Consider the following 13,953-nt stretch of genomic DNA (forward strand, 5'->3'; position numbering starts at 1 on the left):
CTCATTAAAAAGAATTACAAGTGCAGCCTTACATAGTCATCACCTGATCTGTTTCAGAAATTAAGCATTTTGTAGGGGCATCTGGGTGGCTCAGCATTAAGCAGCTGCCTTCGGCTCAGGTCATGAGCCCAGGGTCCTGAGATCGAGCCCTGCATCAGGCTCCCTGCTCTGTGGGGAGCCTGCTTCTCCCTCTCGTGCTCCCCCTGCTTGTGTTCCCTCTCTTGCTGTTTGCTGTGTCTCTATCAAGTAAATAAATAAAATCTTTAAAAAAAAAAAAAAGAAAGAAATTGAGCATTTTGTAGTTATAATGGTAGCCAGGGAAAGTCTTCTTAACTGAAGAAAAGGGTCAAGTCTGAAAGGTCCAATAGAAATTGTCACCAAGTCAGCAAGCCAGCAACCTCCTTTTCAGAAGGGCTCCACATACATAATTCCTTCCGCCTGGGATGCTTCCATCATGATCCACAATTAAGTCAAAGCCCAGGCTAAATGAGCACAATCATCAAGCATTCTACTCAGTAGAATGAGTAAACCAAAAAATTCCACAAACGCCCCCCCGGCCAACTCTACTTAGACTCCTCTAAGGATCCTGCCTGGAATCCAATGAGAACAATGCAAGCAGACCCACTACACCAGGTGCAGGGCTCATGCTGCAAAACGCAGGCAAACACTGAAACATGGAGTCCAGGCCGATGACCGTTGAGTTCCCGTCCTTTCCCAGCCTTGGAGACAGGCAGACTTGAGTCCAGATACCAGTGCTACCATGTACTCGTGTGACCACAGACAGGCTACTTACCCTCTTGGGACAGGGTTCAATGAGGACAATACCTACCTTGTAGGATAGAGGTAGGATTAAATGAGCATTTGTATATAAAACCCAGTACAACAGCAGCACATGGTGGGTGCTTGATAATTAGTATGAAGAGACAGGGAAGAAGATCTCTAACACCACCTCATGTATTTCAGCCGGTAGGGGAAAATCCCTGATAGCCCCAAGCTTGAGCTCTAGTCCTTCAAACACAACAGTGTGTCCATTCCTTTCTTCCCTGTCTTAGTTCACAGAGGATTTGATGTGGCTTGTAGGAAATAGACAGACTATGATAGTTAAAATACAAACAGAACAGAAAACACTAGGATAAGGAAAACATAAGTAGGAATTGGAATTATAAACTGGCTAGAAACCTTAGACACAGATCAATACGATGCCAGTTCCTACACAGATTCCAAAGTTAGGCTAGAAATATGGTTTATTCTTCCTAATCAAGGGAAAAATGGAAACATAATAAATTAAAAGTCCTCATTATCACACGAAAACATGCTTCACAAAGAGTGGAACAGATGACTTTACATTTTTATGTGAAATGCATTGACATGTTTCATATTACTTTTTCGTGAAGTATCTTCCAATGAAAGAATAAAATTCCAAAATATGACTCCAAGAAGGCTGGCATAGAGAGCACTATTGTGGTGTCCCAACTACTGGCCACAGAAGAATGGTTAGACCAGGTGCTCTCCCCCGACTGCCTTCAATTCACTCCCCTCTACAGGGCTGACATGGAGCAAAGTCAGGACTGTGGATGGTTTGAGGTTGTACGGGTCCTCGATGGCAAAAACACAAAGTTCGGTAAACAGAGGTGGTTTCTAACTCGTTCAGTGACAAAATCTGATCTGACTCCACGCTAGCTAGCTATTCTTAGTCTTTTCTCACAGTGTAAATATTCATTTATTTTACTGCACCTGTTGAGTAGAGACTGCTGGCCCAACCCAGATGGGGGTGTTGCCTAATTTATTCAATATACACCAGATTGCCTTTCTAACACTTAAAAACACTCCTAAGTTCCAAAGCCCATCTGGTCCCAAAGATTTTGGAGAAAGGCACTGTGGATAAACCCCAAATTATAGATCCTCTATGGTATAAGCTTAAAGAATGTCTATGTACCTCAAACATCCAGTGAGCTGATGGGGGAGTGAACTATTTGTGTACATTGAAAAACCGAATCAGTAAGCAATCAGCCCTTCTCCAAAATCACAGGGACTGTGGCCAGCATGACTCAGTCCAGGTATCCCCTCTCATCCAGGCCCTGGGACCCCTAAATGCCTGGGCCACATTTGGTATTTTCGGGAAGGCCAAGATTCACTACGGCAGCTTGGGGTGGTTTTGTCATAGACAGCAGTCATCCCTGTTTCAATGGCATATGTGAGTGTGTGTGTGTGTGTGTGTGTGTGTGTGTGTGTGTGTGATCGATCATACATATGAATGATTTTGAGCCTAGAAATCAATGCTTCAAAAGTATTTTTATTACACATACAAGTCCATATGGTGGAGTGCTGGGAACATTTCTCATAGGGGCTCTCCCTTGTTGGGAAGCAGAAAAAGGACCGCACGGGGTCCTCAACACTGGCCGGCTGCACAGTAGAATCCCCTACGGAGCTTTAAAACACACTCCTGCCTGGGTCTCACCACCCCCAATTTAATTGGTCTAAAGACAATCTAAGCATCCAGCACTGTCTCTCACTGACGAAAAAAGAGCTCAATGATATAAATGATCAGACTTCTCTGAAAGCCTGATTCAGTAGATAGGGGTTGCACTAGACACTTTTTAGTGGGCCCTAAAGCGGGCCACTGGGGCTCGGTGCAGACGGATCCGCTCGGAGAAATAGGGTATTAAAGGAAAGGCAAGTCAGCTTCGACTCTTTTGTCCATTCCAACCAGTTAGCAGTAACTGGAGCGCTGTCTGCAAAGGATCCCGAGGCAGACGTCCTGCTCCGTGGAGAAACGTGCCACGATCGATTAGCTATGTCTGCCACACACCCCGGAAGAGGACCCACAGGCACGCTTGCCGCACATGCGCAGTCTTTCCAGAGAGCCGTGGGCATCGCTTCTCCTACCGTCCCGGCCCGTGGTACGGCTCACGTCTTCACTACTCCGCTGTGGAGCAAGGCTCCCAGATGCCTGGAGCGGGCAGAGATACCAGTTCCCTGCGCACAGCCCTACTTACGTGTCTTCCCGAACCCTGGATTTATCTCTGCTTGCTGAAGAGGCTCTTGAAGGCGTTGTTGTAGTTCTTGTTAAACGCTGTGTAAATCAGGGGGTTAAAGAAAGAATTGGAGTAGCCCAGCCACAAGAAGATGCTTTTCCAGATGGGGGGCAGGCTGCAGGCGCAGAGGGGGCTGATGAGCTCCGCCAGGAAGAAGGGGATCCAGCACAGTACAAACACGCCGATGAGAATGCCCACCATCACGGCGGCCCGCTTCTCCTTCTGCTCCCGCCACGAGTCCCCGCTCATCTGAAAGGCCACCACCGGGCGCCGCGCCGTGAACACCATCTCCGCCTCGTGAGGGGCCTCCTTCACCTTGGAACAAAGGAAACGTGCGGTTAACACACGAAACCGGACGCTGGATGTTAAAGCGGCACGGGCCTGCTCCCGCGTGGCCAACACCTCTCCGGCAGCCTCGTTCAAGATGGGCTTACACCGTAATCCAAACAAAATCTTGTGAAAATGTTCCTGAAACTGTAGGTTAAAATAAGCCCCGAAGGCGGCGGCGGGTGGGGTAGGGTGGGGTGGGGGGAGGGGTAGGCCGGGAGGAAGGCCTGGGTGGCTCAGTCAGTTAAGCATCTGCCTTCAGCTCAGGTCATGATCTCAATGTCCTAGGATCGAGTCCCACATCAGGCTCCCTGCTCCAAGGAGAGCCTGCTTCTCCCTCTCCCTTTCCCTCTGCCTGCCACTCTGCCTACTTGTGCTCTCTATCTCTCTGTCAAATAAATAAATAAAATCTTAATTAAAAAAAAAAAAAAATCCCTGAAGGTTCTTCCTGGAGTGAGAGTGGTGGTGCCCACGTTGTTGGATAATAAGATACAAAAAGGGAGAGAGTCAGGTAAAAGCAGAAGCCTCAGTGTCAGACTCTGGCTGGAGTTCCAGCCCCAGTGTCCAAACCTGCTACACCATCTGTGAAATTGGGTGACAAAGTCCTCTCCCCACACCGTAAGGCCACCATGGAGGTGAACTGGGAATGTGCTGGATGCCCAGAGCAACCCCTGGCACATGCCCCCATTGGATACTCATGGAGTGGGCTGAGGGCTGGGACTAGGACCCCAAAGAGAACAGATCCCAGCCCAGCCATGAACTTCAAAGCTGGAGAGGCAGCCTATAAACACCAATACTGCAAGAAATTATACAACAATGTGGTAAATGGATTCCGTTTAGATTCTGCAGTCCATACTGCCTAGCTTTAAAACAACTGAAATGCCTTTGCGGTAATAACTCCCATTGAAGGAGCCTGCGGCACACGGTCCACCCTGTCACCCCCATCCTTCGGTCCACTCCTGTTCACCTCTCGGGCCCACCAGCCCTCTCAGAGTGGCCTCTCTGATGCTATGAACTCAAACACATCTCCCAGTTTGGTACTCCTTTCTCCTCTTCTGTAGAGATCTGTGCAATTCTGCTATTATACCTGTTCCCCAACCCTGGGCCAAGCTGAAACAGGGCTGGGACTGTGTCTTCCTTGTACATGCACCTGCCCAGCAGCAGCATCTGGTGCCTGGCCTGAACTCAGGAAACAGTTGCTGAATGAGCCAGAGATCATTACAACACAACAGTCCGCACCTGCGTTTCCCTCCTCCCCGGGTGCTGCCAGCCGTGGCCACAGATGCTGGTGGCGCAGGGGGCCAAGAGGCTCCCAGACTCGCATGCACACAACTGGGAGCAGCTGGCAGGACAGCCCCACGACCGTGGAGAGCCACACACGACCGCAGCACACACACCTGCATCTCTCACTGGGTCAGGACGGCCAAAACCAAAAGGCGGAGGAGGCCCCAGGTGTCCTGACCTCAGCACCACCTTCGAATTCAGTGTCTTCCGCTTCTCCCCCCACAGCCCCCAGCTCCTCCAGCTGGAAAGTCACTACATCAGCCTAAAAACAGATCACAGTCATGTGGACAAAGTAGAGTTCTCTCCTTTGCCAGCCCAACACCTGGTCTCCTCCTGCCTGCCCCTTGGAAGTCAACAATGACAAGGCAAGGGAAGCCAGCAAGGGAACAGACAGCATTTACCTCTCCCCACGCTGCACCCCCACAGAGGCCAGCCAGAGCCCCTCTGATGGGCCCTTCCAAGGTTTGCTGGATCCCCATGGGCAGGTGTGAGACCCACGTCCTCATCCCCCTTATGAAGAGACTGTGCTGACCTAGTCCCTCATAGTGGACCATCCTCAAGTCATCAAACAAGTCTCAGCCACAAAAAAGTGCCATCCTGAAACCAGCTCATGAATACTGAGCCATGTCGTGGGGAGGGAGCAACGTTATCAGCGCAGGAACAGAAGTGGAAGGTGCCCTCCCTAAGGGCTCAGAAATGGGCACCTTTCCAGCAAACCTGGCTTCCCAGGCACTTGAGTCCCTTCCCAGGGTAAGGAAATTCCAAATCCTTATTATGCTATTGAGGCAAAGAAATGGAGTGACTTCAGTTCCAAAGGGCTCCTGAGAGAAGAGGAAACAGAAAAGGCAAGTTCACTGAATAAGTCGGTTTAAAGGACCTGGCCTCCAGCACTGCGACATTAGTAGAACCCAGCTCTGCTCCTCCACGGCATCTGTTTGCTAGAAGCCATTTTCCTAACCTCTCCCCCTGAGCCTGCTACACCCCATGCAGAGGGAGATGCTGGAAGAGTGTGCAATCTTTCTAGAAATGGCTTCGAAGAGACTGAGTCAACCTGGGATGACAATTCCAGCTTGCAAGGAGACTGACTAGCTTGACTTTTGTCATCTGACATGTGATATCCAATAGAAAGCCAAAAGAGGCTAAAAACAGCCCAGAGAAGTTATCATAAAACAGACACTATGCTAAAGGTTTGGTAGGGATGACTTGAATTCATTCTTGCATCCAACTTTTGAGGTATTATTATCTCTATTTTAGAGTTGAGAAAACACTTTGGGTAGCTAAATACCTTGTCCAAGATCACCCAGTTGCCAATGGTAAGAGCTGGAAGTCAAATGGGAGTATTTTGAGCTGGAGACCACACTTTCAAACCCTACCTGTTCTGCACCTTTAGTAAAGGTGATTGATCTGGATGGGTTCCAAAAGAATATATCTTTTTATTTTCTTTTTTTTTAAAGATTGTATTTATTTATTGAGAGACAGCACGAGTGGGATGAGGGGCTGAGGGAGAAGCAGACTCCCCACTGAGCAGGGAGTCCAGTGTGGGGCTCAATCCCAAGACCCCAAGATCATGACCTGAGCTGAAGGCAGATGCTTAACCCACTGAGCCACCCAGATGCCACAATAAAATCTACTTTAAGAATATATATGCTTGGAGTGCCTGGGTGGCTTGGTGGGTTGGGCCTCTACCTTCAGCTCAGGTCATGATCTCGGGGTCCTGGGGTCGAGCCCTGCATTGGGCTTTCTGCTCAGTGGGGAGCCTGCTTCCCCCTCTCTCTCTGCCTGCCTCTCTACCTACTTGTGATCTCTCTCTCTGTGTCAAATAAATAAATAAAATCTTTTTTTTTTTTTAAAGAATATATATGCTTGAAAGAAGATATCCAGATGGCCAACAGACACATGAAAAAGTGCTCAACATCACTCGACATCAGGGACATACAAATCAAAACCACAGTGAGATACCACCTCACACCAGTCAGAACAGCTAATATTAACAAGTCACGATAGATGTTGGCAAGGATGTGGAGAAAGGGGAATCCTCCTACACTGTTGGTGGGAATGCAAACTGGTGCAGCCACTTTGAAAAAGAGCATGGACAGTGGGTTAAGCCACTGCCTTCGGCTCAGGTCATGATCTCAGGGTCCTGGGATCGAGTCCCGCATCAGGCTCTCTGCTCAACGGGGAGCCTGCTTCCTCCTCTCTCTCTCTGCCTGCCTCTCTGCCTACTTGTGATCTCTCTCTGTCAAATAAATAAATAAAATCTTTTTTTAAAAAAAGAAAAAGAGCATGGAGGTTCCTCAAAAAGCTGAAAATAGAGCTATCCTATGACCCAGCAATCACACTACTGAGTATTTACCTTAAAGGTACAAATTTAGGGATGCGAAGGGGCAAGTGCACCCCAATGTTTATAGCAGCAATGTCCACAATAGCCAAACTATGTAAAGAATCTAGATGTCCATCAACCGATGAATGGATCAAGAAGATGTGGTATATATCTACAATGGAACACTATGCAGCCATCAAAAGAGATGAAATCTTGCCATTTGCAATGATATGGATGGAAATAGAGGGTATTATGCTGAGTGAAATAAGTCAATCAGAGAAAGACAATTACCATATGATCTCTCTGATATGAGGAATTTGAGAGGCAGGATGGGGGCGCTGAGGGGTACGGAAGGGAAAAATGAAACAAGATGAGATTGGGAGGGAGACAAAGCATAAGAAACTCTTAATCTCACAAAACAAGCTGAGGGTTGCTGATGGGTGGAGGGGGAGGGACAGTGTTATGGACATTGGGGAGGGTATATGCTGTGGTGAGTGCTGTGAAATGTGTTATGCCTGATGATTCACACACCTGTATCTCTGGGGCAAATAGTACATTATATGTCAATAAAAATAATTTTAAAAAAGAATATATATGCTTGAGATTTCTTCAGTGTGGACATGTATGGCTTCCTGGTGATTTCTAGGGTCTCTGACCACCAGCTATGGGGCCATCCCTGAACTTCTCCATCTCTCCTTGTTGGTCTTCTCTCCCCTCACCTCTTCACCCCTACCTCCCTCTGCACGTCCTTCTAAACATAAAGCCTGACCATTCAGGCTTTAAAGGGCCTCTGACCTCCAGTTAGAAACCTCCTTTGGTGCGCCTGGGTGGCTCAGTGGGTTGGGCCGCTGCCTTCGGCTCAGGTCATGATCTCAGGGTCCTGGGATCGAGCCCTGCATCGGGCTCTCTGCTCAGCAGGGAGCCTGCTTCCTCCTCTCTCTCTCTCCCTGCCTGCCTCTCTGCCTTCTTGTGATCTCTCTCTCTCTGTCAAATAAATAAATAAAATCTTTAAAAAAAAAAAAAAAGAAAGAAAGAAAGAAACCTCCCTTAACCTGCAGGGAAGAGTACGGGCTATTGAAGGCACACAACCAGGAGGACCCTGGCCCTTTTGGGTTCTGCTATAAAAGGAAAAGGGCTCTGAATACACAGAAGTTTGGAGACACCAAATGCCATGGCCAAGGCCACCCAAGAGGGAAAAAGCAGAATGAAGGTGCCTGCCTGCTCTGTCTGGTTCTGGAGCTGTATGGCCTCTCTCTGCCAATACTGAGATGGGGACCTCAAAAATAAGTGTACCTTTACATTTCATAGAATCTGAGGCTTTTTCATATGAAATTAATTAAGGACCAAATCTGCCAGACACTATATGCTTACACACTTATTAACCACCTACTGTGTGTATGGGGACTCTGTAGTAGAATTTCCCATCAAGTCCCAGTTTGAAATATTCTGTTCCACTATTCCCACCAGGACTCTGAGGCCAGGGAAAAGATTCCAAATTGTTCAGAATGCTGTGTCACCACCAACAGGCCAGGACAACAGGGACGATGAGTGTCCTGTCCCCTAAAGAGTCCCTAGCACCTATTATCACATATGGTATACAGTAAAATCAGTACAAATCTATTGAATTAGGAGGTATTTGGGAGAGATGATTCTTTTGCAGGTCTCTTGCATTTCTGCACATTTTGCTAGCAAAGACCCAGGGTTAGACTGGCTTATTGAGGATGTTTGTAAAGCAAACAACCATGGAAGACAGAGATAGTGTCTCCCCGTGGAAAAGTAGACAGTTTGGCTTGTGGCCCTGTATAAAAGATTCAGGTTTCCAGAGAACAGAAGGCAGGTTTACTTATGGTCTGACACTGGGCAATATAGATTTGAGATCTCTCCTCTAGGAGTTTCTCTGCCATGATTTTGGACCTCAGTGTTCTACTGAGAAGCTCAACCTTCTCCAAGAACTACGCAGATTTGTGAAGTAGATCATTGCAAGGTCACTGGTGAAGACACATGGTTCCCATGCCATACTTGCCTACACCCCCACCTGTCTCCTCTCCCCCTCCACTCTTCCCCAACAATCCAATCGGAGAGAAAAGAGAAATGGAAGTAGAAGTAAAGAGACAGAATGAATATAATGATGTAAGGGGAACAGCAAGAGAGAAGTTTATAGAGACTAGAAGGCCAGAAGCATTTCTGAAGGTGTAGAGGAAACACTCCTCGACACATCCAAGTACTTCTGGAAACTTGCAGGCTCTTAGGGGCCAATCTTAAAACAATCAAACCATAAACCAGATTTTTTTATTACCACTGATACAATTTGATTCATAAAATGTACTTTCCTAAAGTTAAAATAAGCTTGCAGTCTGGCATGAGAAAGTGTTTGAGCCCACATTTCTTTTAATAGATGGAATCAGAACGAGGGTGGTGATTTTCCACCACTCTTCCCGTACCCAAGCTCTGACAAGCCTAGTCTTCGGGGTGGTCCAAATGACAACTAAACATTGGACAAGTGACAAAAACATATGGGTTCTGTACAGATTTCAGGTCACTCAAGGCTTATGTGCTATATGCTTACAACACAAAAAGTTATTTATGCTAATACACAGAGTTAGCTTAGCTAGGCAAGTATTTATAATGCAACATTATCTAACACTCAGATCCAAGTTGTCACAAACCCTACAGTTCAGTATTACACATCTACTTTGTCCTTGACTGTGTGCAAAGTGCTTTCCCATTATACTGTTGAGTCTCTCAGGACCATTCGTTGTATTCTGGACCAACTTCTAGCAGAGCAACTATAAGACTTTATTAAATTTTTAATTCTATAGTTGTGGTCTACTAAAATTAATCCCCGGAGAACAGAGACCCTGCTCACTCATTCTTTGAAACTTCAGAGGCTGCTACATTGCCTGATCTGCAGGTCAGTAACAGTCAATCAAGTAATTCTGAGCACCATTTGTGTGTCTTATGGCAGTGGCTTTAAAATCTGTCCACAAGTTCACTGATACTTTTCCAAAGGTGGAGCCTAATTCCCCTTCCCTTGGGTGTGGGCTGCAGTTGGCGACTCACTTCTAGTGAATAGACTATAGGGAAAGAGATCTCATGTAACTTCTGAGACCAGTTTGTAAAAGGCATTTGCAGTTACCTCCTTGCCGTGCTCTCCAGGAAGAAGGGAAGTCAGCCGCCATGTTGTGACAACACCCAAGCAGCCTGGGGAGGCCTCCTGCTAACAGCCATGTGGGTCAGCCATCTTGGAAGCAGTCTCCAGCTCCAGTGAAGCCTTCAAATGACCGCTGCCCCACCCGACATTTTGGCTACAACTGCATGAGACCTGGGGCCCAGAAGGGCAAAGCCATTCCCATGTCTGACACACCAGAAACTGTGGGTTAATACGTCTTTGTTGTTTTACACCACTAAGCTTTGGGCTAGTTTGTTACATATGCGAGAAGTAACTCCCCTATGTAGGATGGTGAATAATAGTAGTAATAAGAATAAAATCATAATTCATTATTTATAACTTACAAGAGGAATTGTAAAGAATAATAACGAAGATGCTGCAGCAGCTTGCATTCATGGTTTGCTATTTTCGACACCCCCTATACACCATTAACTCATTTACTTATCACAAGAATATTTTAAGCAGGTGGCCATACTTCCATTTTACCTACAAGGAAATGCAGGCTTAAATTAAGTCTCTTGGCTACAGTGCTAATAAGTGGCACAAAAAGAATTGATATCCAGGTCTCCTTGCTTCCAAATCCCCTGCTCCTAACCACTAGGCACACTTTCTCCCACCACATGTTTACTGAGTGAGCGAGCGAGTGAGTGAAGGGTGTCGACATTATCACATTCCTGAGCCCCAGGCGTCTCTGTCTCTGTGGGCCCCTGCCTCCATTAAAAAATATTAAAAATTATATTTTATGTCCCTATTATTATGAAGACTACTATAACCGAGGCTGGCTACATTATTATATATTCATTGCTCTTACATTCATTCTTCCCCTAATTTTTTTTTTAAAGATTTTATTTATTTATTTGACAGACAGAGATCACAAGTAGGCAGAGAGGCAGGCAAAGAGAGAGAGAAAGGGAAGCAGGCTCCCTATGGAGCAGAGAGCCCGATGCAGGGCTCGATCCCAGGACGCTGAGATCATGACCTGAGCCGAAGGCAGCGGCTTAACCCACTGAGCCACCCAGGCGCCCCTCTTCCCCTAATTTTAAAAGAAATTAAAATCAAACCATTTCCATGGGCCCCTAAAAGTACTGTGGCTACTGTGCCTAATGAATAATTAGGCCCTGCTCATGAACACGGGCACGGCAATCAAACAATTGGAAAAAAAAAAAAGTTTTGAGGTCACATTTTAAAAGCCAAGGGCACCTGGGTGGCTCAGTGGGTTAAAGCTCTGCCTTCAGCTCAGGTCATGATCCCAGGGTCCTGGGATCAAGCCCCGCATTGGGCTCTCTGCTCAGCAGGGAGCCTGCTTCCCTTCCTGTCTCCCTGCCTACTTGTAATCTCTGTCTGTCAAATAAAATAAATAAAATCTTTAAAAAAAAAAAGTGTTAAAAAAATAAAATAAAAGCCAAAGACATAATCTCCATTGATTTTGCTTTTTTCTTCTTCTCTTTTTTTTTTTTTTTTTTTTTTTTAAAGATTTTATTTATTTATTTGACAGAGAGAGATCACAAGTAGGCAGAGAGGCAGGCAGAGAGAGAGGAGGAAGCAGGCTCCCTGCTGAGCAGAGAGCCCGATGCGGGACTCGATCCCAGGACCCTGAGATCATGACCTGAGCCGAAGGCAGCGGCTTAACCCACTGAGCCACCCAGGTGCCCCTCTTCTTCTCAATAGTAGAGGGCACAGGCCACTGGAAAATAATCATGACCCGTGGGGGTCGTTTGGTGGGGTTGGGGGGGAGCCCAAACACACTTTATATGTGGTGCTCATTCTAGAAAGCTGAAGGAAAGGAGGGCAGGGTGGGTATGAACCCCGCCTCCTGAGTGCCTCTGTGCTCAGCTGTGGTCAGCTCTCCTGGGAGCATAGTTTTGAGCCCCTGCTCCCATGATGCCCCACCTTGACTGGGATATGGCTGCCTCCTTCCTGTGGGCGATGGAACGGTGCTCAGCAGTTAAGTCCCTGGAGGCAGACAGCATGGAGGATTGACAAAGTTAAGAACAGTGACCTCAGCTTCTCCACTCAATAACTCTGTGGTCATAGCTGCACTGACTTTGCAGTGACTTAGTTTCATCAACTACAAGATGAGGGCTGGTGGTAAAGACAGCACTCACCAAATTATCCACACGCTTCCCTGGAGGTCTGGGGCTGGCAAGGCTGAGGACAGAACTGACACGTGTCCACTTTAGGGGAAGGCAGCTAGAAGCTGCTATATTTCCATCCATCCCTTCCCCTCATGCAGCAACCTGGAAGCCAGTCATTCCAGACCACAGAGCGAGATAATGGCTAGGAGTCCTGATCTATGAGTTGCTGCCAGGCGGAGAGCTCTGTGGGAGGGGACCCATCTTGAACCCTTGAGAGTGAGATAAGCTGTCCATTTGGGGGTTACGTGTGGCTGAACAGGTCTTAGCTTATCCGGACTGATCGAGATGATAAGGCCAGCCCAGCTGGGTCCTGGAGATGAGATGAGAGGTTGGAGGCAGAGCGTCCAACACAGGGTCTGGATGACAGGACTCACTTAGTAAACGTTGGAAAGTTCTACTTTCCAAAACTGCATTTTGCCCCCAGAGAATTAAATCACTGCCCAGGAACTGGGGCTCATCCCTTTCTGATCGTATCTCAGTGTTGGGACCTGGCCACAGAATGGCAAAAACAATGAAGGACGTACACAGCCCTATTACCAGAGCCTTCAGACTCCATAAGTGCTTCTGTCCCCCCACAGAAAGCAGTACAGACACATTGCAGTACCTAAATTCAACTCATTTTCCTTAGAGTGTAGGAAATGGCAGCGGGGAGAGGAGAAGGTAGAGAGGTAGTATTACAGGTATATTATTGTAAGTTTCCATTCAGGTGTCTTGTGTCCAGAAGCCTGTAGATGCCGACTGAGCAGCATCCCCAGGCATCTGAGTGAGGGCTGCCCAAAGCCTAAGGAAGCAGGATGCTCTCTGATATCATCCCATCTTCAATCTCAGCATCACGTGACTCCGAGAGTCCCAGCCATAGCTTTGATGGATACTGTGTTTTAGAGAAGAGAACTTGCAGTCTAAAGCAGGGGGGAGGGCTTGCCTTGGGTCCCACTGCCAGCAAATGGAAAATCACAGCACTGGCCCTGCCTCCCAGAGCTCTTTCTCTCCACCCATGGCTACCCCAGACTGGCCAGGTTCTTGTTAACTCTCTTCGTGGTATCTATCACTTGCCTGAATGGGGGCTTTCAAAAATGAATGCCAAACTCAGGCTTGGCAAGCCTTTCTGGCAACCATTCCACCATGATTTCTCTAGGTGCACATTGGATTGATGCAGCTATTCAAAGTCAGCCTACCTCTGCAATCAGACAGAAAAGCTATAATCATCCCAGGCATTTCCAAGGGACCTTTCAAAGAACATCATTAATTCTGAATAAAGCTCTCCCCTACCAACACTTTCCAATTATAGCCTTGACATTCCTATTTTATGCTACAAAATCCCTCTGCCATTTAATGAAGAGGAAAAAGCCTGCTTTTTAAAACACATATGTTTGAGTAGCCTACGTATCTGAGTTAACTTTCCAAAATTAAAACAAAACTAACAACAGACACCTTACTGTGCCTTACCCCCGGGCCCCTCCCACCAGCAGTCCTTCCTTGAGCCTTGCACAGTGGTCTCCCCCTCCTCCTTCTTTTTCATGCTTTCGCTTCCCTTCTCGAAGTTTCAGTTATCTGTCATCAACCAAGGTCCGGAAGTAGACGATTCTCCTGATTCCTCCAGGTCAGTGGTAGCCTAACATGACATCACAATGTCTACATCATCACCCCGCTTCATCTCATCACGTGGGCATTTTATCATCTCAC

General features: G+C 47.1%; 1 protein-coding gene across 5 annotated transcripts in view; it reads right to left on the minus strand.

The window, feature by feature from the left end:
• Positions 1-2,273: 2,273 nt before the first annotated feature.
• Positions 2,274-13,953, minus strand: part of LOC309843910 (5-hydroxytryptamine receptor 5B) — a 15,506-nt gene continuing 3,826 nt past the window's right edge. For 2 of the 5 annotated variants that reach the window (XM_082689873.1, XM_082689869.1), the window contains one exon: positions 2,274-3,350. In XM_082689873.1, the coding sequence (XP_082545999.1) occupies positions 3,347-3,350 (4 nt within the window). In that variant the 3' untranslated portion in view covers positions 2,274-3,346. Of the gene's footprint in view, positions 3,351-12,025; positions 12,089-13,953 lie in introns of all 5 variants that reach the window. The other 3 variants (XM_082689872.1, XM_082689870.1, XM_082689871.1) reach the window with 3 other exon arrangements.

The sequence above is a fragment of the Mustela nivalis genome (genome assembly GCF_964662115.1).
Source record: "Mustela nivalis genome assembly, chromosome: 11".
Lineage (NCBI taxonomy): Eukaryota > Metazoa > Chordata > Mammalia > Carnivora > Mustelidae > Mustela > Mustela nivalis.